This window comes from Panthera leo, chromosome F2 (genome assembly GCF_018350215.1).
Source record: "Panthera leo isolate Ple1 chromosome F2, P.leo_Ple1_pat1.1, whole genome shotgun sequence".
Lineage (NCBI taxonomy): Eukaryota > Metazoa > Chordata > Mammalia > Carnivora > Felidae > Panthera > Panthera leo.
In genome coordinates this window covers 17918161-17941026 of record NC_056695.1, presented here as the reverse complement: position 1 = coordinate 17941026, position 22866 = coordinate 17918161, and the positions used below count along the sequence as shown (strand labels likewise).

The following is a 22866-nucleotide window of genomic DNA, read 5'->3' as shown; positions in this document are numbered from 1 at the left end:
TTTGAAATAATGACTTTGTTTTCTTTGGATATATATTTTCTTTGAAATTACTGGATCATATGGTAGTTCTATTTTTAATTTCTTGAGGAACCTCTTTACTGTTTTCCATAGTGGCTGTACCAGTTACGTTCCCACCAGCAGTGTACAGGGAACACTGTATCTCATTGTGATGAAGTGGTATCTCATTGTGGTTTTGATTTACATTTTCCTAGTTATTAGTGATGTTGAGCATCTCTTTTCGTATGCTTGTTGGCCATTTGTCTACAGTGGTCCCCAATTCTTTGGGGAAATGTATATCCAAGTTCTTTGCTCATTTTTAAATCAGGGTGTTTGTTTCATTGTTGGGCAGTAGTAGGTTGTTTTTTTTTTTTTTATCTGAATTTTAACCTCTTATGAGATACATGATTTGCAAACATTTTCTCCTATTCCTTAGATTGACTTTTCACTGTGTTGATTACATCCTTTGATAGAGTTTTTAATTTTGATGTAGTCTAATTTTACTTTTGTTTCCTGTACTTTTGGTGTCCTATCCAAAAATCATTGCCAAATCCGATGTCATGAAGCTTTTTCTCTATATTTTCTTGTAAGGGTTTTGAAGTTTTAGCTCATATGTTTAGGTCTTTGATCCATTTTGAATTAATTTTTGCATATGGTTGTAAGGTAAGGGTCTGTGTATGTGCATCTTTTAATATAAGCCTTAGTTTCAGAAAGATAAAACTTATAATATTAGAAGTTGCTAGTGAACACACAAAATCCTAAACAAATTTGAGTTGTTTGGTTACTAGAATTCTCTTTTTTTACTTTGGTGACCTCCTAAGGCTTTCTACAGTATTGCAGATTTTATTTAAGCTACTCTTTTATAGAAGTTACATTACTGTTTACATTGCCTATGGTGGTCATGAGTGTTGTGTAAACAGCAAAAAGAACAGTAGTCTTAGAATAACAGAGAAAGACCAGCATTCTCTTTTTGTTTCCCTCATACTGTTCAGATAGATATCATGATATGATGGAAAGAAGTCCTGACAGCCAGTTTTTTTGAAATTCTGTTCCTGATTCTACCATTTATTAGATCTGAGACAAAGTAATCAAGTCTCTTTGGGTCTCTTTTCTCATCTGTCACTCCTGCTTCATAGGGTTTTTACAGGATTAAATGAGACTATATGGTCAATAAAGGTTCTTATCCCCTACATTGTAGTTAGCAAGGAGATGTGTAGACCATTTATGTACAAAACTGTAAGTATCTACATAATATTAAGACAGTTACTTAAATCATTTTTTTTTCAAAGTAAAGTGAGGTAGTGCATGTATATTTGTAAAGGAAAAGCTATCAATCTGAACACTTACAACTCATATACTTCCCATATTATGTGTTGTACTTTAATAAGTTTACACTAAAAATAACGTGCATAGGATAAACATATGTTATAATGTTAACGAGAGTTTTCTATATGGTGGGATCATAGTTGATATTTTTTTCTCTTTTATACATTTTTGAAGTTTCCAGATTTTATAAAGTGATCATGGGTTACTTTTATAATTGTTTTTAAAGAATATTAAAAGGTAATTTAATACTGAAATATTTGTCATTGGTGTACCTGGATTTTGCTTTAATTGAATTCATTGGGGAAGGGGAGCATGAAGTAAATGGGGGTGTTTAGGTAGAACAAGGTAATTGTTCAAAGTGCATAATGGAATTGTTATACTTTTGAATGTGTTTGGAATTTTTCATAATAAAAAGTTTATAAAAGCTGTTAAAAGCGTGCACTGTGAGATAGACTTCATAAAGACTCAAGTATAAGATGACTTTCTTTTTTTCTAAGGAGAATAATCTTTGGAGAGCATAAATTTGTCTCCTGATACTGGAACATGCATACTTCACAGTTATGGGAGGTTTTTTGTTTTCTGGGCTTACAGGCTCCTACATTTTAGCTGAGTCGCTTCAACTGAGCAGTATTTACTTACAGAATATATATAAAATGTTATTTGCTCTCTACTTTGTTACAAGTCCTTCATTCCAGTCAGGTATATGTCTTTTTTTGTCTTCGGTATAACTTTATTGAAGCATATTTTATATGTCATGTAATTCCCCTATTTCCAGTGTACAACTTAAGGTTGTTGTTGTTGTTTAGTAAATTTACTGAGTTGTGCATCCATCACCATAAATCAATTTTAGCATGTTTCCACCACTTGTATAAAATCCCTCCTGTCCATTAACTGTGAGTCTCTATCCCGGACAACCACTAATCCACTTTCTATCTCTTATAGGTTTGCCCTTTCATGACATTTCATGTAAATTGAATCATATATAATCATTCATATATGGCTTTTTTTTTCTTAGCATAATGTTTTTGAGTTTTATGCTTGTCTTAGCATGTATCAGTATTTAATCCCTTTTTATTGCTGGATAGCATTCCATTGTATTGAGTTGATGTGTTTATCCATTTACCCATTGGTGGACACTTAGGTTGTTACCAGTTTTTGGCAATTATGAATAATGCTACCTTCAACATTCACATGCAAGTCTTTGTGTGGATGTTTTCATTTCTTTCGGATATAAGACCTAAGAGTGCAATTGCTGGGTTATATGGTAAATTTATTATGTTTAACTTTTTAAGAAATTGCCAATGTTCTCCAAAGTGGCTACAGCATTTTCCCTCCAGTAGTGTATGAGGGTTTCCATTTCTCCCTATCCTCACCGACATGTGTTTATTGTGTATCTTTAGAATGTAGAAGAGCCATTCTAGGACTATGAAGCAGCATCTTACTGATTTGATTTACATTTCCCTAGACTAGTGATGTTGAGCATCTTTTCCTGTGCCTATAGCTATTCATATATCCTGCTTGGTGTAATGTCTGTTCAGATCTCTTGTCCCATTTTTTAAATTGGTTGTCATCTCATTTATTGAGGGTTATACATCCTTACTGACTGAACAACACCCTATGCACATTCATCTCTTCTCTCTCTTGCTCTTTGTCATTCCTTTCTTTGTCAATACTTTGTATTTTCCTAAATACAACCTTTTTTAGGACTCTCCTGCTTACCTATTACTTACACTTCTTACTCTCCTGGTCCCTTACACTAATTATATTTTGTTCCTTGAAATTTAGTACTTAAGTATTTTAAAAAGTGGAAAGATCTTGGCATTGGTGGACTTAAAATTTACACTTTGGAATATTGAGCTTCTCATATAGGTATAGTAATTTATAATTTTTCTGAGGCATGAATTTGAATCAGTTGTGTATTAGTTTCCAAGGCAGGTCTGAGGAAGTGAGTCACTTAGCTAATAACTGAGGTTAGCTACTGCCTGGGAACATGGCAGATTTGGGTTCTCCTTGTGAGACAAATTATTTGCCATAGACTTATTTACAAATTTTAACATTTTTTAAAGGTCTGCAGACTCTCCTTTATCAATTTCAGTGGCCTAAAGTTATCTTGATTTTTTTTTTAATTGTTTTCATGTATAACTTACATCCTCTACTACATTTTATGATCATTCACTTATTCATGCAACAATCATTTACTGAGTGTCCACTATGTTAATAACATTGGACCTGGGGCGCCTGGGTGGCTCAGTCGGTTAAGCCTCCGACTTCAGCTCAGGTCACGATCTCACGGTCCGTGAGTTCGAGCCCCGCATCGGGCTCTGGGCTGATGGCTCAGAGCCTGGAGCCTGCTTCCGATTCTGTGTCTCCCTCTCTCTCTGCCCCTCCCCCGTTCATGCTCTGTCTCTGTCTCAAAAATAAATAAACGTTAAAAAAAAAAAATTTAATAACATTGGACCTGTCTATCACTAAATGTGTAATCCTGGGTATGTCACTTAGGTACCTGTGTGTGTTTTCTCTTATATACAATCAGAACAACAATAGTATCTATCTCAAAGTTGCTGGAGGTTCTATTAAGATATTTTATTATTTTTTAAACATTTATTTTATTTTTGAGAGTAGGGAAAGGGCAGAGAGAGAGGGATACCCAAGAATCCCAAACAGGCTCTGCAGCTGTCAGCTCAGAGCCCGATGTAGGGCTCGAACCCACAAACCGTGAGATCATGACCTGTGCTGAAATCAAGAGTCAGATGCTTAACTGACTGAGCCACCCAGGTGCCCCTCTAATAAGGTAATTTAAAAGAACCGTCAGTAGCACCTGGCACTTGGTAACTGCTCAGTAGACATTAGGTGTTATTATGTGCAACTTGTGATAAGAACCAAAGATGCATTGGTACATGAGACTGACAGGGTCCCTTTTCTTGCACAGTTAATAATCTGGTGGGAAATGGAGACACAGAATAAGTAATTAGGTAAGTGAAGAGCACTACTAAGGGGAAATAAAATGTTACCTCACAGGGGAAATAATGGTTAATTGAGGGGATAAAGATTGGGGAACTATGGATTAGAACTGTAAGGGAAAGATTAAGCCAATGAAACAATTCCTTTGGAGGATAGAATTATATTAGAAGTCTAATGATATGTATATATGTATAACTTGTTTTATCATGCTTTTGAAAATTGTGCTATAAGAAGTGTGGTATCAAAAAAAGTGTGGTATCAATATGCAGGTTTGTTCACAGTTAAGATATGCAAAAAATACATTTTCAAAATCTAGAATGCATTTTGGAAGAGTAGAATCTTGACTTTCCACCGTATTATTGCAACTTTATTAAGTGTCATGCCAAACCAGGCAGTGGACTTGATGGTGGTGCTTCAGGAGATTAAACTTGTGAATGTGTGTGTTTAATAACTTTTGCCATACAGTTGTGAGAAATGCAAATTTAAGGTTTTCATATGTGTTTGTGATGGTTCAAATCTTGACTTCTGAATCATTCTTCAAGATATGTGGTTCAGTCATACTTGAAGGTCTATATGCTGGATATAAGAAAATTTGGTTTTTAACTCAAAACACTCAATGCTGTATTAGTTATTTAATTCTTACTCCTTATATGTTTTAATGTAAAGATGTGTAAAATTTTGCTGACCTATACTAAGATACGTCAGAGATTTTTTTTCTTGAAAATAATTTTATTTGTAGGTAACTACTGGTAGAACCTTCTGATAAAATCATAAATGTATGATTACATGAGATGTTTGCTGTTATGACTACAATGAGCATAACTTACAGACTGATAAAAAAATGGAAGTTTTTATATACTGTAAATATTTAGAGGTTAAGTCATTTTCCCACCTTTTTCATTTTAAAATTAGAGCTATTTTTATGAGGAAAATGGTCTGTAAGATAAAAATCTCAGTAAAAATGCAAAAAACTTTAAAGAAATATTTTTAAAGAATATTAAAATTGGAAATTAGTATTTGTAGATTTAAAAGTAAAGGAATATATAAATAGATATCAGCCTTTAATATTGGGCCAAACATAAAAATATTTACCAAAATCTTTATTGTCTTGTTTGCTTAATTTTTTAATTTCTGAAAATAGTTAAAATATACAGAGTGTGTAGTTTAAAAAGTACGCAGAAAGATAAAAGATGAAAAATGTTTTCTGCTCTTATCTAGTCACTTGACTTTTTTTTTTTTCCCCTTTAGTCAAACACTATTACTATTTCTGGCAAATTCTTTGAGCAGGGCTTCATGTATTTATATATATGCATATGTATTGCTTTTAAAATTTTCTATTGTCTGTTTTAAGTGGAGGCTTTGGCTACACCTCTATCCCAAATTTAAATACTTTCTTTTAATATCCCAGGGTTTTAGCTGGTTGTTCTAAAAGTCTCTTATAATTGGAAAGAGCTAATCACTTATGAAATGCTACCATAAAATCATTCAGGTGGTTGGTTACTTGGTATTTATCATATTGTTGTTTGTACTTTTTCATATTTAAAACTTTGCTCAAAAAATAAAAAGATTAAACCTAGCTAAAACAAAGCACTTTCATACTGCTTTGATACTCCTAATATTCTTCTGAAACCCACAACTATTTGAAAAATGTATTAACTGAAGTTTAGAAACTTCATGCAGTGATAGACCTGGGGATTAGACTCTGTCTTTTGGGGCCTTCAACCCATTTCTTTCTAGATTCTGCTTCTGTGACCAAGCCTGAAATAGAACCCAGGGCCCTGACTTACAATGCAGTATTCTTTCTCTGACCCCATAGCTGCTGCTTCTGCAGATCTTACATTGAGCAGAATCTATGAAATGCCTAATTGTTTATTTGCCACCAGGGATGTTAACACTTAGAACAATAACTCAGTTCTTCTTGATTTTCACTGTAGTCACTGCAAGTTGTTGATGGTGAACAGCCACTGCATTCTTTCCTAAATATTAAGTTCCATTAAAAGATAATTTTCATAATTCATGATTTCTTTGAATGCTGATTTTCACTGTGTGAGTTTCCTTATATTTGGTTTACCGATAGTTAATACTTTAGTGTTTTTAGGCAGGCACTTGATCTGAATTCTGTTGAGATTTTTATTTTGTGTTATAAAGTCTGGAATGGAAAAGAAAATTATTGACCTGGAATATTTATCATTCAAGTCACATTTCTAGTTTTGCTTTTCAAAACAGCAAGATTCTTTTCTGAATTAATAAGCAGCACAGTTTTCTTTTTTGTTAGAAAACTAATTATGATAACATTGTAAAACTAGTATTTTTCATCACTGAGTTGTAACTCAGCCATTTGATTTGGGCTGTACCCCTCTTGTCATCTTGCAGAAGTCATTTCACTCTTTTTATTCTGTAAAATGGGCATGCTGGTAATACTGTGTGCTAGTCTAAGAATTAATAAGATGTATGTAAAACTGCTTTGTAAATTATGAAATGCTACACAAATGAGATATTTTTATTAGACTTGTTCCTATTCATGCAGTTTTGGTTGAGCTAATTACAGTTTTTAGCACCTTAGAAAATATTTCTCAAGGATCTCAGTATTATTGATGTGCCATACATTCAAGAATCAGTTTCAGTCTATTAGAATTTTTAATCCTAGTTTTAAGTTATTATGGAAAATTATTTAAATGCATTAGGGAACTTAAATTATACATTATCTTTGGCCAGAGATCAAGGCCTAAATTTAAAAAGTTTTACAATTGTACAGTGCCTTTCTTTTACAAGTAATTAAAACATTTAAAGATGTAAAGTTAAATTTGGAAATTCGAAGTTTGAGTTATTTGTAAGCTATCAGTGGTTCATGTGTCTACTTTTCATTTGGATTCAGTCCTCTCCTTTAGGTGATTTTTGTTGTTTTTATAGTGGAAATTTCATTTTTCACCTTTATTCTCAAAGTTCTAATACTTAGGCAATTGAAGGCAATAAAAATAGAATGATTGCAGTCTGAATTTTGTACTCCTTTTTGACATATTCTCTAGACCCATATTATAAAATGGGGCCTACTGGCTTTTAGTGAGGAGGGGGAACATTGGCTTTTGAATGAAAATCTATTCTTCTCTCTTTCATGTTTCAGAAAATAACCAGGCCAGTCTAGCTCTGGTATGATAAGAAAACATTTATTTGAAATTCAGCAGGAAATTTGATAATCTAAAGGACTGGTCAACTTCTTGCATCATACATATTTTTTCTTTTTTTCTGCTTAGTAAAAAATTAGCATTATGTTTGCCAATAAATTCGTTGGAAGTAATAGACTTTCCTAAAAGTGCATGTAAAGTACATTCAATTGAGGGAAAATTTCCATAGTTTGATTTATGGTACCTGTTTCCTTTTATAGAACACTGTAAGGTAAAATTTAGCTTAGCCCAGGGCAAAACATATAAATACATAATTAATAAACTTTCTGGATATGTAAAATAATACTAAGCACGTCCTTAGTAACTGTTTCTACTGTAAACCATGGAGGTAAACCTTACAGCATAAACGTATTCATTTAACCATTACTCTAGTGTTGAAGCTCATGTTACTGTGCGTTGTACCTTGCTTTTCTAAAATATTTGAATTTCTTAAGAATATCAGAATTTATGTATTTTTATCAGTTCTGCATTCATCATTTTAGTAACTGGGGACATGTTAATTCCTGTTAGTGAATATTCACTGTACAAGCAACTCCTAGTTGATCCCAGCTGACTATTTGTTGCCATTGCATCTTTTTGCTTCCATAAAAGAAGGGAAGTATAGATAGTGACAGTAGCAGCATAAGAAAAAGTTATGTCTTTGGGGTATTTTCCTGGGGCTAAAAAAGTAACTTAAACTGGTATTTTGTTTTAAATTACTTTTTACTTTAGTGGAAATCAATTGTTTATATATGATTTAGTCATAATTTTACAAACTAATATTGCAGATGACTCCAGATTCTGAGGAGACTGGTTAAGTATGTTACAAGGGAGTTGGTTTAGGGAACAAGTGCTTATTAAGCACTATACCTCTTAACTATCTGGTTTCCTTTATCCAAACCCTCATCACGTTAGAATTTCTCATGTTCCTGGCAGTCCTTTTGTGCCTCTCAGCTGTCTCTCTCATTTGCCAGGGAGTTATTTCAAACCCCAATCTCTTCAAAGTCTCCTGTTGTCTGTTGTACAGTAAACCACAAGACTTAGTGGTATAACACAGTGAACATTTCATTATGTTCACAGATTCTCTGTCAGCAGTTCAGTTAGGGCATCTTGCTGTTCCATAATGTCTGAGGCCTAAGCTGAGAAGACTCATGACTGGGTGAGTTGTGAATGACTGGAACTGGAAACCTCTGGAGACTTCTTCACTCACATGCCTGGTGTCTGGGCTGTAATGACTTGAAAGCTGGGCTCAGCTGGGATTGTAGACTAACCTCCCATGTGACTTGGACTTTTCACATCAGGGCTGCTGGGTTCCAAGAGTGGGTGTCTGGAAACCCAGCATAACAAGTCAATATGAAGCAGTAGCTGTGTAGCCTTTTTTTTGACCTTATCTTGGTAGTTGTCCACTGTTATTTCCTATGCATTCTGCTGGTTATAAATGAACCTCTACAGCCAGCCCTGATTCAGGGGGAGAAGAACTAGATTTTGTATCTTGGAGGGCTTCCGGCAAGGTCACTTTACAGAAGGCATGTGGGATGGGAGATAAGGTAGCGACCATTTTGGAAAATATAGTCTGCCACACAGTGTCCTGATTTTCAAATTTATATGTCTTAGTATCTACTGAATAGTGCCACTTGAACACGTCAGTGGCTTAAAATAACCCTACCAAAATGTATCTCTTCTTCACCCCTGCTCCTTCACTGTCGCAGAGTGAGAAGACTGCATTTTGTGTTTAAGTTAATGGTATGTCTATGCAGTTATGCAAGCCAGATCTCTTCCTGCTAACACCCTTTCCTTCACCTCTAGATATATGAGATGGTTTCATTGGTTTTCCTCCCAGATGTTCATGGAATTCACATTTACTCATCCCTATTGTCACAGCTTAATTCAAGCCATTAGCTCCTCTTTAGGTAACTGTAGCATTCTATTTAACTCCTATATTTTTATTTAATCTTCAACTATATGAAATGTGATTCCAAAGTTAAATGGCTTGCTTTGAAAAAGTAAACCTAGCAGAATAGATACATCCAAAGGAATGTTATTTTTCAAAATAATCCCTACATTTGTGCAGTGTTCTTATAAATTTTTAAAACATCTATTATTTAAATTCAATTTAGTTAATATACAGTGTAGTATTGGTTTTAGGAATAGAACCCAGTGATTCATCACTTAAATATAAACACCCTGTGCTCATCCCACCAAGTGCCCTCCTTAATGTTCATTACCCATTTAGCCCAAAACCCTTCCCACCTCCCCTCCAGCAACCCTGTTTGTTCTCTGTATTTAAGAGTCTTTTATGGTTTGTCTCCTTCTCTGTATCTTATTTTTCTTTCCCTCCCGTATGTTCATCTCTTGTGTTTCTTAAATTCCACCTATGAGTGAAATCATATTTTTGTCTTTCTCAGACAGATTTATTGCACTTAGCGTAATACACTCTGTTTCCATCCACATTGTTGGATTTCATTGTTTTTGATCACCCAGTAGTATTTCATTGTATATATGTACCACATCTTCTTTATCCATTCATCAATCGATGGACATTTGGGCTCCTTCCATAATTTGGCTGATAGCACTGCTGATAGCAGTGCTATCAACATTTGTGTGTATGTGCCCCTTCAAGTCAGCATTTTTGTGTCCTTTGGATAAATACCTAGTAATGCAGTTGCTGGGCCATAGGGTAGTTCTATTGTTAATTTTTTGAGGAACCTCCATACTGTTTTCCAGAGTGGCTGCACCAGTTTGCATCCCTACCAATAGTGCAAAAGCGTTCTGCCTTCTCCACATCCTTGCCAACATATGTTATTTCCTGAGTTGTTAATTTAGCCATTCTGACAGGTGTGAGGTGGCATCTAATAGTGATTTTGATTTGTATTTCTCTGATGATGAGTGATGTTAAGCATCTTTTCATGTTAGCCATCTGGATGTCTTCTTTGGAAAAGTGTCAATTCATGCCCATTTCTTCACTGGATTATTTGTTTTTTGGGTGTTGAGTTTGATAAGTTCTTTATAGATTTTGGGTACTAACCCTTTACCGATATGTCATTTGCAAATATCTTCTCCCATTCTATTGGTTGCCTTTTGGTTTTGCTGATTGTTTCCTTCTCTGTGCAGAAGCTTTTTATCTTGATGAGGTCTCACTAGGTCATATTTGTTTTTATTTCCCTTGCCTCTGAAGACATGTCTAGTAAAAAGTTGCTGTGGCCGAAGACGCAGAGGTTGCTGCCTATTTTCTCTAGGATTTTGATGGTTTTCTCACATTTAGGTTTTCATCCATTTTACATTTATTTTTGTATATGGTGTAAGAATGTGGTCCAGTTTCATTCTTATGCATGTCATCCAGTTTTTCCAGCATGATTTGCTGAAGAGTCTGTCTTTTTTCCATTGGATACTCTTCCCTGCTTTGTCAAAGATTAGTTGGCCATACATTTGTGGGTCCATTTCTGGGTTTTCTGTTCTGTTCCATTGATCTATGTGTCTGTTTTGGTGCCGATACCATACTGTCTTGATGATTACGGCTTTGTAACACAGCTTAAGGTCTGGAATTGTGATGCCTCCAGCTTTGCTTTTCTTTTTCAACATTACTTTTGCTATCTGGGGTCTTTTGTGGTTCCATATAAATTTTAGGATTGTTTGTTCTAGCTCTGTGAAGAATGCTGGTATTATTTTGATAGTGATTGCGTTGAATGTGTAGACTGCTTTGGGTAGTATCGACATTTTAACAATATTTGTTCTTCCAGTCCATGAGCATGGAATGTTTTTCCATTTCTTTGGGTCTTCTTCAGTTTCTTTCATTAGCTTTCGGTAGTTTTCAGCATATGGATATTTTATGTCTTTGTTTAGGTTTATTCCTAGGTATTTTATAGATTTTGGTGCAGTTATAAATAGGATTGATTCCTTGATTTTTCTGCTGCTTCATTTTTGGTGTATAAAAATACAACTGATTTCTGTATGTTGAACCTCTGACTTTGCTGAATTCATGTATCAGCACTAGCAGTTTTTGGTGGAATCTTTTGGGTTTTCCATGTAGAGTATCATGTCATCTGTGGAGAGTGGAAGTTTGACTTCTTTGCCAATTTGTATGCCTTTTCTTTCATTTTGTTACCTGATTGCTGAGGCTGGGACTTGCAGTACTATGTTGAACAACAGTGGTGAGAGTGGACTTCCCTGTCATGTTCCTGACCTTAGAGGGAAAGCTGTCAGTTTTTCCTTACTGAGGATATTAGCTGTGGGCTCTTCATATATGGCTTTTATGATGTTAAGTTATGTTCCTTCTATCCCTACTTTCTTGAGGGTTTTTACCAGGAATTGATGCTGTATTTTGTCAAATGCATTTTCTGCATCTATTGAAAGGATCATGTGGTTCTTATCCTTTCTTTTATTAATGTAGTGTGTCACATTGATTTTCGAATATTGAGCCAGCCCTGAAGCCCAGGAATAAATCCCACTTGATGATGGTGAGTAATTCTTTTCATGTATTGTTGAATTCAGTTTGCTAGTATCTTGTTGAGAACTTTTGCATCATGTTCATCAGCGATATTAGCTTGTAATTCTCCTTTTTAGTGTTTGTTTGTTTTCTGACTTTGAAAGCAAGATAATGCTGTCTTCACAGAATGAGTTTCTTCCATTTCTATTTTATGAGAAAGTTTGAGAAGAATAGGTATTAGCTCTTCTTAAAATGTCTAGTAGAATTCTCCTGGGAAGCCATCTGGCCCAGGACTTGTATTTTTTGGGAGATTTTTTATAACTGATTCGATTTTTTGCTGGTTATGGGCCTGTTCAAATTTTTTGTTTCTTCCTGTTTCAGTTTTGGTAGGGTGTGAATGTCTAGGAATTAGTCCATTTCTTCCAGGTTGTCCAGTTTGTTGGCATGTAATTTTTCATAGTATTCTTTTGTAATTGTTTAGATTTCTGTGGTATTGTGATCTCTCCTTCATTTATGATTTTATCTGTTTGAGGCCTCTTTTCTTTTTGAGAAGTCAGGCTAGGGGTTTATCAGTTTCGTTTATTCTTTGAAAAAACCAGCTTTTAGTTTCATTGATCTTTTGTTTCTATATTGTTTATTTCTGCTCTAATTGTTATTATTTCCCTTCTTCTGCTGGCCTTGGGCTTTATTTGCTGCTCCTTTTCTAGCTCCTTTAGGTGTAAGGTTAGTTTATGTATTTGGGACCTTTCTTACTTCTTGGGATAGGCCTGAAGGGGCCCTTTGAGAGGGCTTTCCAATTTTTTTTCTTGTGGTTGATTTTAAATTTCATAGCGTTGTGATCTGAAAATATGCATGGTATGATCTCATTCTTTTTGTAACTGTTGAGGGCTAATTTGTGACCCAGTATGTGATCTATCCTGGAGAATGTTCCCTGTGCACTTGAGAAGAATGTGTATTCTGCTGTTTAGGATGAAATGTTCTGAATATATCTGTTAAGTCCATCTGGTCCAGTGTGTCATTCAAATCCATTGTTTCCTGATTTATTTTTCTGGTTAGACGATCTGTCTATTGCTGTTAAGTGTGGTATTAAAGTCTTCTACTATTATGACATCATTATCAGTGAGTTTCTTTATGTTTGTGATTGATGTATATATTTGGGTGCTTTCAAGTGGAGGGCATAAATAATTAAAAATTGTTAGATCTTCTTAGGGATAGACCCCTTAATTATGATATAATGCCCTTCTTCATCTTTTGTTACATTCTTTATTTTAAAATCTAGTTTGTCTGATATCTGTATGGCTATTCCAGCTTTCTTTTGACGTTTATTAGCATGATAGATAGTTCTCCATCCCCTCACTTTCAATCTGAAGGTGTCCTCAGGTCTAAAATGAGTCTCTTTGTATGGACCTTGGTTTTTTGTTTGTTTGTTTGTTTTTGTTCTTTTTTTAAAATCCATTCTGATACCTTGTATCTTTTAATTGGAGCATTTAGTTCATTTACATTCACAGTGATTATTGAAAGATACGAATTTAGTGCCATTTTCTTATCTGTAGATTGGGTGTTTCTGGTGATCTCTTGTCCTTTGTAGTCTTTGTTGCTTTGATTTTTTTTTCCCCCTCCACTCAGAGTTCCCCTTAAAATTTCTTGCAGGTTGGTTAGTGGTCACAAACTCATTTAGTTTTTGTTTGGAAAAGTCTTTATCTCTCCTTCTATTGAGTGACAGCCTTGTGGAAAAAGGATTCTGGCTGTATATTTTTCCCACTTAGGACATTGAATATTTTTTGCCACTCCCTTCTGGCCTGCCAAATCAGTGGACAGACAGGTCTTCCAAGTCAGTGGACAGGTCTGCTACTAACCTTATGTGTCTACCCTTGTAGCTTAAGAAACTTTTGTCCCTAGCTGCTTTCAGAATTCTCTCTTTATCCTTGTATTTTGCAGGTTTCACTATGCTATGTTGTTGTTTTAGCCTGTTTTTGTTGATTTTGAAGGAAGCTCTTTGTGCCTCTTAGACTTGGATTCCTGTTTCCTTCCCCACATTAGGGAATTTCTCCGATGTAATTTGTTCCAATAAACCTTCTTCCCCTTTTTCTTGCTTTTTTTCTTCTGGGACTCCTATGATATGGATATTGTTTCATTTCATGAAATCCCTTAGTTCTCTGTCTCCCCTCGTGATCTTGTAAGTTCCTTTCTCCTCTTTTTTTCAGCTTCATTATCTTCTGTAATTTTATCTTTTATGTCACCTGTTCTCTCCTCTGCTTCTTTAGTCCTTGCTGTCACTGTATCTAGTTTACTTTGCATCTCAGCTATAGCATTTTTTAATTCATCCTGACTAGTTCTTCAGTCTTTGATCTCTGTAGCAAGGGTTTCTCTGGGGTCTTCTATGCTTTTTTCAAGCTCAGCTAGTAGACTTGTGACTGTTGTTCTAAATTCTTGTTCAGATATTGTTTGTATCTGCTTTGAGCAAGTGATTTCTTCTTGACCTTTCTTTTGGGGAAAATTTCTCTGTCTTGTCATTTTGGCTAAGTTTCTGTCTTTTGAGTGTTGTTTTTTTTTTTTTTTTTTAATTTCTTAATGTTTATTTATTTTGAGAGACAGAGCATGAGCAGGGAAGGGGCAGAAAGAGCTGGAGACACAGAATCCAAAACAAGCTCCAGGCTCCCGATCTGTTAGCACAGAGCATGATGCAGGGCTCAAACTCATAAACTGTGAGATCATGACCTGAGCCGAAGTTGGATAACCAACTGAGCCACCCAGGCACCCCTCTCAAAAGAGTGTTTTAAAAGCTTGTTATGTTTCCTGCACTTGAGGATACTACTATATTAAAAAGAGGTCGTATACTGTCTAGGGACTGGCACTCCAGGAAGTGTTTCTAGTGTATACTGTGTGCACTCTGCCTTTGCATTTTGGCTGCTCTTTGCCACTGGTCAGTCCTCTGCATACCTCCTCCTTGTTTGCAGTGGTAGAGTGTTTGGACTTTTAACTAGGTGTGCTTTGTTTGAGGAAGTAACCCTGGAAAAAAAAGGGAGCCTGATCTCCCCCTTCCCCCCAAAAAAACAAGAAAAGGAAAGGGAACCAAAAAAACCAAATAGAGAATCAAAAAAACTATAAGTCTGATTTTCAAAGAAAAAGGAAAAAAAGAAAAAGAGAAGGAAAAAGAGAAGAATAAAATAGCCTGACCTCTCCCCCCCACCCAAGAAAAAAAAGGAGGAAAAGGACATTTAGAAGAACAAATAAGGAACTATGAGCCTGATTCCAAAAGAAGAAAAGGAGGAGGGGAAAAAAAGAGTTGTCTTTTGGTGCCTGGGTGGGGTGGTAACTGTGCTGGTCTGGAGGAAGGGCTGGCTGCCTTGGTTCAGTCTGTCTTGGCCCACTAAATAAGCAGTAGTCAGGTATGGAGAGGCAGGGTTTGGTGCAGGTGGGTCCCACTTCCACTGGGGGTTGCTCTGTTGCTCTCTGAAGTCTCATCGTGTTGGTGTTGGGGGGAAAAATGGTGCTACCCCAAACTCATCTCCCCAGACCAGGGATCTCAACCCCTGCTGTTCACGCAGCCCTCACAGAATAGCAAGGGAAGTCAGCTCACCCTGTGCCAAAATTCACTTGCATTTTTTTCTTTGGCCTGCTGCTGGGATTCAAAATCCAAAGTCTTAATGGACCCACCATGGTGCAGCTCCACTCCCTTACTCTGGAGTAGAGCCTCTCTACCCTGATGATGAAAGGCCTTTGGCTCCACCTGCAGGGTCTTTTATTCTTGGGGAGGCAATAAACCCTCTTTCAGAAGTACTCCAGGAAGGGGACTGTTCTTCCCCCACCATGCCCTAGAGATTGCTATACCATGCAATGCACTCCTGGGCCAGTTTCCTTCTCCCCAGGAGCACAGGCCACAACTCCACTCCAGAGAAAGTCATACACTTCCAAAACCTCAAGTTGGAGCTCCAAGTGCTGTTTTCAAAAAAGAATTGGGACACTCAGTGCTTCTCACTCCCAGTCCGTGGTCCAGAGAGGTTTTCCTCTTGTGCTAACTCGACTCCTCTCTTTCTCTGCCTTTTTTCTCTCCACTGAAAGGATTCCCTCCCCTCCCCTGTGTAGCTATTTTTCTCTCCCCCAGTTCACATCCACATACTTCTCCCTTGCCAAGCTGTCTCCCTCCACCTGTGGAGATCCTTCTGCCATTCTGCAGGCCAATTTCCTGGGTGTTACAAGTAATCTGACCTCAGTACAGCTGTATTTGAGGGATGAGGAAAGCCCAGGGTCCCATTATTTCTCTGCCATCTTAGTTCCTCTATCTTCTCAATGTTGTTGTTTAAAATTCTTTTCACATATCTGTTGTCATAGTTGATCAGATCACTGTTCTTAATCGATCCTGTATCTTTATAGTTTGGGTTACAAGCTTCTTGAGACTATTGATAGTTATGTGCTCTTTTTCTAGAGCACATAGTGCTTGCATACACACAGTTTGGGATGGTATGAAGAAGCCCTAAAGTTAGGGACTTTTGTGGTCACAGAACATTCTTCATACTTGGCTCCAAGCCATTTGTGATTAATTAATTGGTGGTTAGAATCTGGTTCCCTTTCTAGAGATTTTCCTTCTATGAAGTTACTCATTTAGAGGAAGGAAGCAGACAGGAAAGAACTGCAGATAGTGAATTCCACAAGTATTGTTGAACACCAGCACCATTATGATAATTGATGCCTGGCTCCCACAGTTACTGCTTTGAAGGAGACAACACTTTGGATGTATAAGTTCTAATGTGTTTACTAAAAACTATCCATTTCACTTATCAGGTATTTCCTTATATTACCAATGTAGTTTTCATTGAGTAAATACTGTTGTTCTGCAAACTAAAGGCAAAATGATGTCATGAGAGGTAGATACAAATCACTCATAGTATGTAGCTAAGAGAATGTTGAATTACATTGTTATTTTGAAGTTTATATTGTACTTTCGATGGACAACAAGAAAGCTGCTAAGCATGTTGATAACAAACGTAATATTGTAAGAGGGAATATTTTATATACTTAGGAAATCAGGCATATAATTTGTATATAATCAGTTATCTTTTAATAAATCATTCTTTTCTGTTCAATAAGTAAGTCTTGTGCCTTATCAACTCTTCACTTGGTTCTAGTTATTTAATGTACCTGGAAGGAGTAAAACTTGTATTTCTTTCAAAGTACTTTGAATCTGTACTTTTTATGCTAATTCACAATGATCCATTTCCTCCAAAAATTAATCTTTCTTTCTATATATAAGGAAGCGGTTATGTTTCTGTGGTTTACAACTTTTTATAAAACTAATTTTGAAGGGATATGGAGAGTTAATGGCTAGAGAGAAAATAATTCTTAAAAGAATTTCGGTAATAGTTTTTTTTTTTTTTTTAAAGGGCTAGGACTACATAGTTTAAAAACCTACATATGACTAAACAAATTCATCATCTGATTTTTATATTATTTTAGCTCAGAAGTTATGATTTTTATTACCACATCCAGTATTGTCTATTTGCACCATCTAGTGTTTCCAAAGCATTTTTAAAAATACTGTGCTCTTTGTGGTCATCCTTGTAATAATTCTGGCATTAAACACTGTGTGGTTTTTAGTTTGCTAATACTTCTTAATTTGTAATACTTCTTAATTAGTATGCTAATACTAATTAATTTCATGTTTTAATAATTTTTTTCTTCTGGGTATATTTTCTTCCTTTAATAATTGAGAATTAATTAGTTTACTTATTGATTCTTCTGTTGAAGGCCAACCTGAAGCAAACTGTTTCCAAGCTCTAATTTATTAAAATAGGCAGTTTCCTGAAAAACTGTATTACTGGGCATTCGTTATAAGAAAACTAAAAAGTCATTGCTTTTTAGCATACACTCAAGTGTACTTGTCTTACAAATATAGTAAATGGATGTGGCCATGGTGGATGAAACCCATCTGTCTTCCACTCGTTTGTTTTAACTGCTTTATAGCAGTGATTTTTAAACTTGTTTGTATATCAGAATCCTCTTGAAGCCTTGTTAAAACACAGGTTGTAGGGCTCTACACACAGAGTTGCCGATTCAGTAAGTCTTTGTGGGGCTGGGTGGTGGTACTGCTCTGGTCCTGGGACCGTATTTTGAGAATCACTGCTTTATAATAAGTTTATGCTGGTAGTTGTAAAATGAATTTTTATTTCAGTTTAATCAATTAGTAGAAGGTTGAGTAAAGATAGCACAATGTGTAGAGTGTAATACACTAAGACCAGTGAGACTAGTTTCTGGATCACTACTTATCAGCTGTCTGACCTTAATGTTATTATGTAACTAATCTGATCCATAGTTTTCTCCTCCATAAGATAGGAGTTGTCCTTTGAGGATAAAATTAGGTAATGTGTGGGAAAATGTTTTAAACTGTATATTGCTACACAAATATAAAGTAGTATTGCATTTCTTTAAAAATTTCAACTTATTTTAAAATACTGTGGCTGTATCACATTGTTACTTTCAGTATTTTGATACTTACTTTCTACCTCCCCCCTATTGCCCCTTGTCCTTGTAATCTTGGTTACTTTTTAGTGATAATGTCTTCCAGTTTAAGTGACCTCAAATAGCTTTGAAAGGAAACATTAAAATGAATACAGGGTGTGTTGGTGGGACTATAAAAATATAAGCATTTTGTGGGACCAGAAAGATAACTATGCAAGCTGAAAACATGTAAGCTATGGTAATAATCAGTGGGGGAAGGGGTGCCTGGGTGGCTCAGTCGGTTAAGTGTCCAATTTTGTCTCAGGTTATGATCTCATGGTTTATGGATTCGAGCTCAGCATCGGACTCTGTGCTAACAGCTCAGAGCCTAGAGCCTGCTTCAGATTCGATGTCTTCCTCTCTCTTCTGCCCCTCCCCACTTGTGCTCTGTATCTCTCTCTCTCTCTCTCTCTCTCTCTCCCTCCCTCCCTCCCTCCCTCCCTCCCTCAAATATAAGTAAACATTAAAAAAATCAGTGGGGGGAAATTGTAATAATTGTTCTGTGACCTTTAACGATTTCATCAGTCTTTAAAACTTTTTTTTTACTGTGGGTTATAAGTATAGAGAAAGGAAAATGTATAACTCCTATTTAGTACAAGGTAATTTAAAATATTAGAAATATTGAAAGTTAAGTTTTTTTTACAAAAATACAATTTATCTAAAGCATTTTGAACAGTACTTGCCTTGTATGACTTAACGATATGGAGATTAAAAAACATATAGTACTATATGAATTAGAGAAACGTTATGTTTAGTATAGCTTGTGTTGGATATGTTTTATTAGACTCTTTAAATGTGGGCATTTAAAAATAATGGAGTCATAGAATAAAATGGTTCATAGAGTCTTATAAGATCTTTTGAACCATAATGTTTTAGAGCAAAGGTCAGCAAACCTTTTCTATAAAGGGCTTTGCAGGCCAAAAAGAAAAATCAAGGATATTATATAAGTACTTACACCCCAAGAGAAAACAGATTTACACAAATTTTTTATTGATAAGATTCAAAATAACCATAATTGAGTATACATTTTGTAATCCTGGCCTAATGACAATTCTTACAGGTGGAGTAACATTACTCTTCACTGGGTTTCAAAGTTAGTGTTCCCTGTCATCATTTTGACTGCAAATATTCAGCTGTAAAAACTGTCCTTAAACTTGGGAAAATGGGTGCTAGATGGCTTTGGCATGTGAGCGATAGTTGTTGACTGATATTTTAGAATATAAGGGACTTTTGTAATCATCTAGTTGTGAAGTAAGGGTTGTTTCCTAAGGTCACACGGCTGTTTAGTAACATGGTGTCGAACCATAGTGCTCTTTAAAATGTACTACTTCTAATATTCTTAACTAATGTATTATTAACCAGAATACCGTATTTCCTACTTATTTTATAAATGGAAATTCACCTTCTACAAAAATTGTTACCTTATCCCTTCACTTCCCTTACATTGTTTTTCTGCCTTACTTGGATTTTAGCAATACCTCAGATTCTTAAATAATGATGATATTTAAAAATAAACAATATGGTTAAAAATCTTAATGAAAATTTGGGGCACTTAATTTTCCTTTCATCTGTATTGTATTTTTAAGGTGATTTAAATTATTTTTAATTACATATATTGGTAAACTGTACAATTAAAAAATTATTTTTAATATCTATTCATTTTTGAGAGACCGAACGCAAATGGGGGAGGGGCAGAGAGAGGGAAACAGAATCTGAAGCAGGCTCTGCCCGATTTGCAGCTCAAACCTGTGAACCGCGAGATCATGACCTGAGCCAAAGTTGGACACTTAACCGACTGAGCCACCCAGGCGCCCCCGTGAACTATACAATTTTAATAGCCATATACAAATCTTAACTGCAGACATTGTGAACTTTTATTAAGTAGTATTTTAAATACCTACAGGTAATATTTTTGTATCGTCTCCCTTCCACTTCTACCACTGGTAAAATGAAAAGAGCTTTAGCCCACAGAGAACTAAACTGAAATACCAAACATCAGATGCTCAGCACAGAGTAGGTAATGACAGATACAACTTTATGTATCTATGATAAAGTGATTTGACAAAATCACTTTAGAAAGGGCTTAATATAGTCTCTGGATAACTTAATAATGATTAAGTTACAGGCTAGTAATTTATAATACCAGTTTTAACACATTTGGTCAATCTTCATAGGTACACATATGTAATAGAGTGGTTAAGAAACCAGGATCTGAAGTTAGATTATCTAGTTGTGAAACCTGATTAGCCATACACCCAAGCCATGCAGCCCTTGAGCAAATTATTTGACCTCTTTGTGCTTCATTTTCCTAATTTTTAAATTTTTTTAAGTGTTTGTGTTTGAGACAGAGAGAGAGGGACATAGTGCAATTGGAGGAGGGGGTGGAGAGAGAGGGAGGCACAGAGTCCGAAGCAGGCTCCAAGCTTTGAGCTGTTTTAGCACAGAGCCTGATGGGGGGCTCTAGCTCACAGACTGAGATCATGACCTGAGCTGAAGCTGGACGCTTAACCAACTGGGCCACCCAGGTGCTCCATCATTTTCCTCATCTTTAAAATGAAGCTTGCTGTGAGGCTTATGTTAGTACATTTAAAATGTAATAGTGCTTGGCACATAGTTGTCAACAACTGTTGGTTATAATAATAGTAATTATAAATGTTATGTTTGATTTTCCTTCCAAATTTTAAACAGGTTTAAACAATTAACCGGACTCCCCAGCCTATCAGTTAAATTTAAGGGTCTTTTAGTATAGGTAGGCTTTATCTAATTTACCTCATTTCTTATGCTATAAACAACAAAAGGGAAAATTTCCCATGGAATTGAGCATGTGTATTTTTACAGTGCCTTGTGTAGTCATAGTAGAAAAATTGGTTAAATATCAACACATATGTCCCTGGTCAAGAGGTTATAGTCCTAGTGCGATAATCTTGAGATAATTTTAGGAGTGATGTGTTCAGTTTTTTCCTCTCACTGAACATATGCCTTAATTTTATAACTTGAATACAATATACTTAATACTCTATTCTTAATATTAATCCTTCTGGTTAATGTAGTTACTTGACAAAAAATCAACAAAAAAAAAAAAAGAACTACTTTGAGAAAACAAACGCTTTGGGAATTAGTAACCTGTAGTTGTACCTATCCTTATGGTTATTAATATATATTCTTTGTATAGTTTGATAAAATTATATTTTATAAATTAATACATTAAACAGCAAGAGAATTTTAGCTACTGAATTTTCTTTTGAATTTGCATTCTTCCCAACTTCTTATAGGAGTTATGAATTAGTTTACAAAGTTTATAATGAAATTACTTAATGATCTTTCTGTTGTCAAGTTTTCTAACATGTGCCTCTTTTTTTCCCCCCCAGAGGAAATAAAAGCGGAAACTGAAAAACAGAGGTTTGTGGGGTTTCTTTTCTTTAGTAAAAATAATTTGCAAACTTATCAGTCTTGGTTAAAATAGTAATACAGTCATCTATATGTGGCAGATTTTCTGTATGTGATCTTTATGATAAAATTAATAATAAAAAGTTTTTAAGAAATATAAGCAGAAAGATCTCATAAATATAGGAGGGTATTCCTGAAATACCATAAGATACACTTTAAAGTCTTTGTGTAAAGACTTTGATTCATATTTAGAAAGATTACCAAATGATTATTTTATAATTTAAATACTTTTTCAGTGATTAAATAGCTATTTTAATTTCTTTGATTTTCTTGCATTTAGTTACAGCTCTGGCCATTAGCTTTTTACCTGTAGCAAATCATTTCATTTCCCTGGGCTTTGGTTACCCTCATGAAATACGGGAAGATGGAAGATTGTTTAGCAAAATTCCTTTCAAACTGAAATTTTGTGTTTTCATATGAGTTTATCATCAGTACAATCAATGTAATATTCTAATCATACTCTTCTTTTTCCTTTAGTCCTCCTCATGGAGAAGCAAAAGGTGGATCAAGCACCCTTCCACCAGTGAAATCAAAGACAAATTTTATCGAAGCAGACAAGTACTTCTTACCCTTTGAATTGGCATGCCAGTCCAAATGTCCCCGTATAGTTAGTACATCTCTTGATTGTTTACAGGTATGTATAAAATGGCATTATCTAAAAACTATTTAATTTGAATGTGTTTCTAAACATTACCATAATTGGTGGTTCAGACATTTTCCGTGAAAGCCTTGAGTATTCTTTTTGTGGTAAGAGGCCAGATGGTTGCTAATATACAAGAGAGACAGAATAATAGTTTCAAAAAGGTGTTTCTAGCTTAAGGGTAACAAAAATCATTAGTTGGCTTAGTGAGACAAATAATCTTAGTGTTTATTTGGTCTTATTTTCCATCAGTGAAATGCAGGAACCATAGTACTTTTAACCTGCTACTGACTTTACATACATCATTATTTGCAATGATTTTACTGAATGCCTGCTGTTTTATATAAAGCAATAGGTTAATATTGACAGTTTAATTATTCACTGCTGGACTTTAGCTCTGATTTTCACGTATGTCA

At 35.2% G+C, this 22866-nt stretch overlaps 1 protein-coding gene across 1 annotated transcript in view; it reads left to right on the top strand.

Annotated features, from left to right (window-relative positions):
* ARFGEF1 (ADP ribosylation factor guanine nucleotide exchange factor 1) overlaps positions 1-22866 on the top strand; it is a 148659-nt gene that overhangs the window by 30022 nt on the left and 95771 nt on the right. The window contains exons 2-3 of the mRNA XM_042923790.1: positions 21732-21762; positions 22288-22444. Of these exons, the coding sequence (XP_042779724.1) occupies positions 21732-21762; positions 22288-22444 (188 nt within the window). The remainder of the gene's footprint in view (positions 1-21731; positions 21763-22287; positions 22445-22866) is intronic.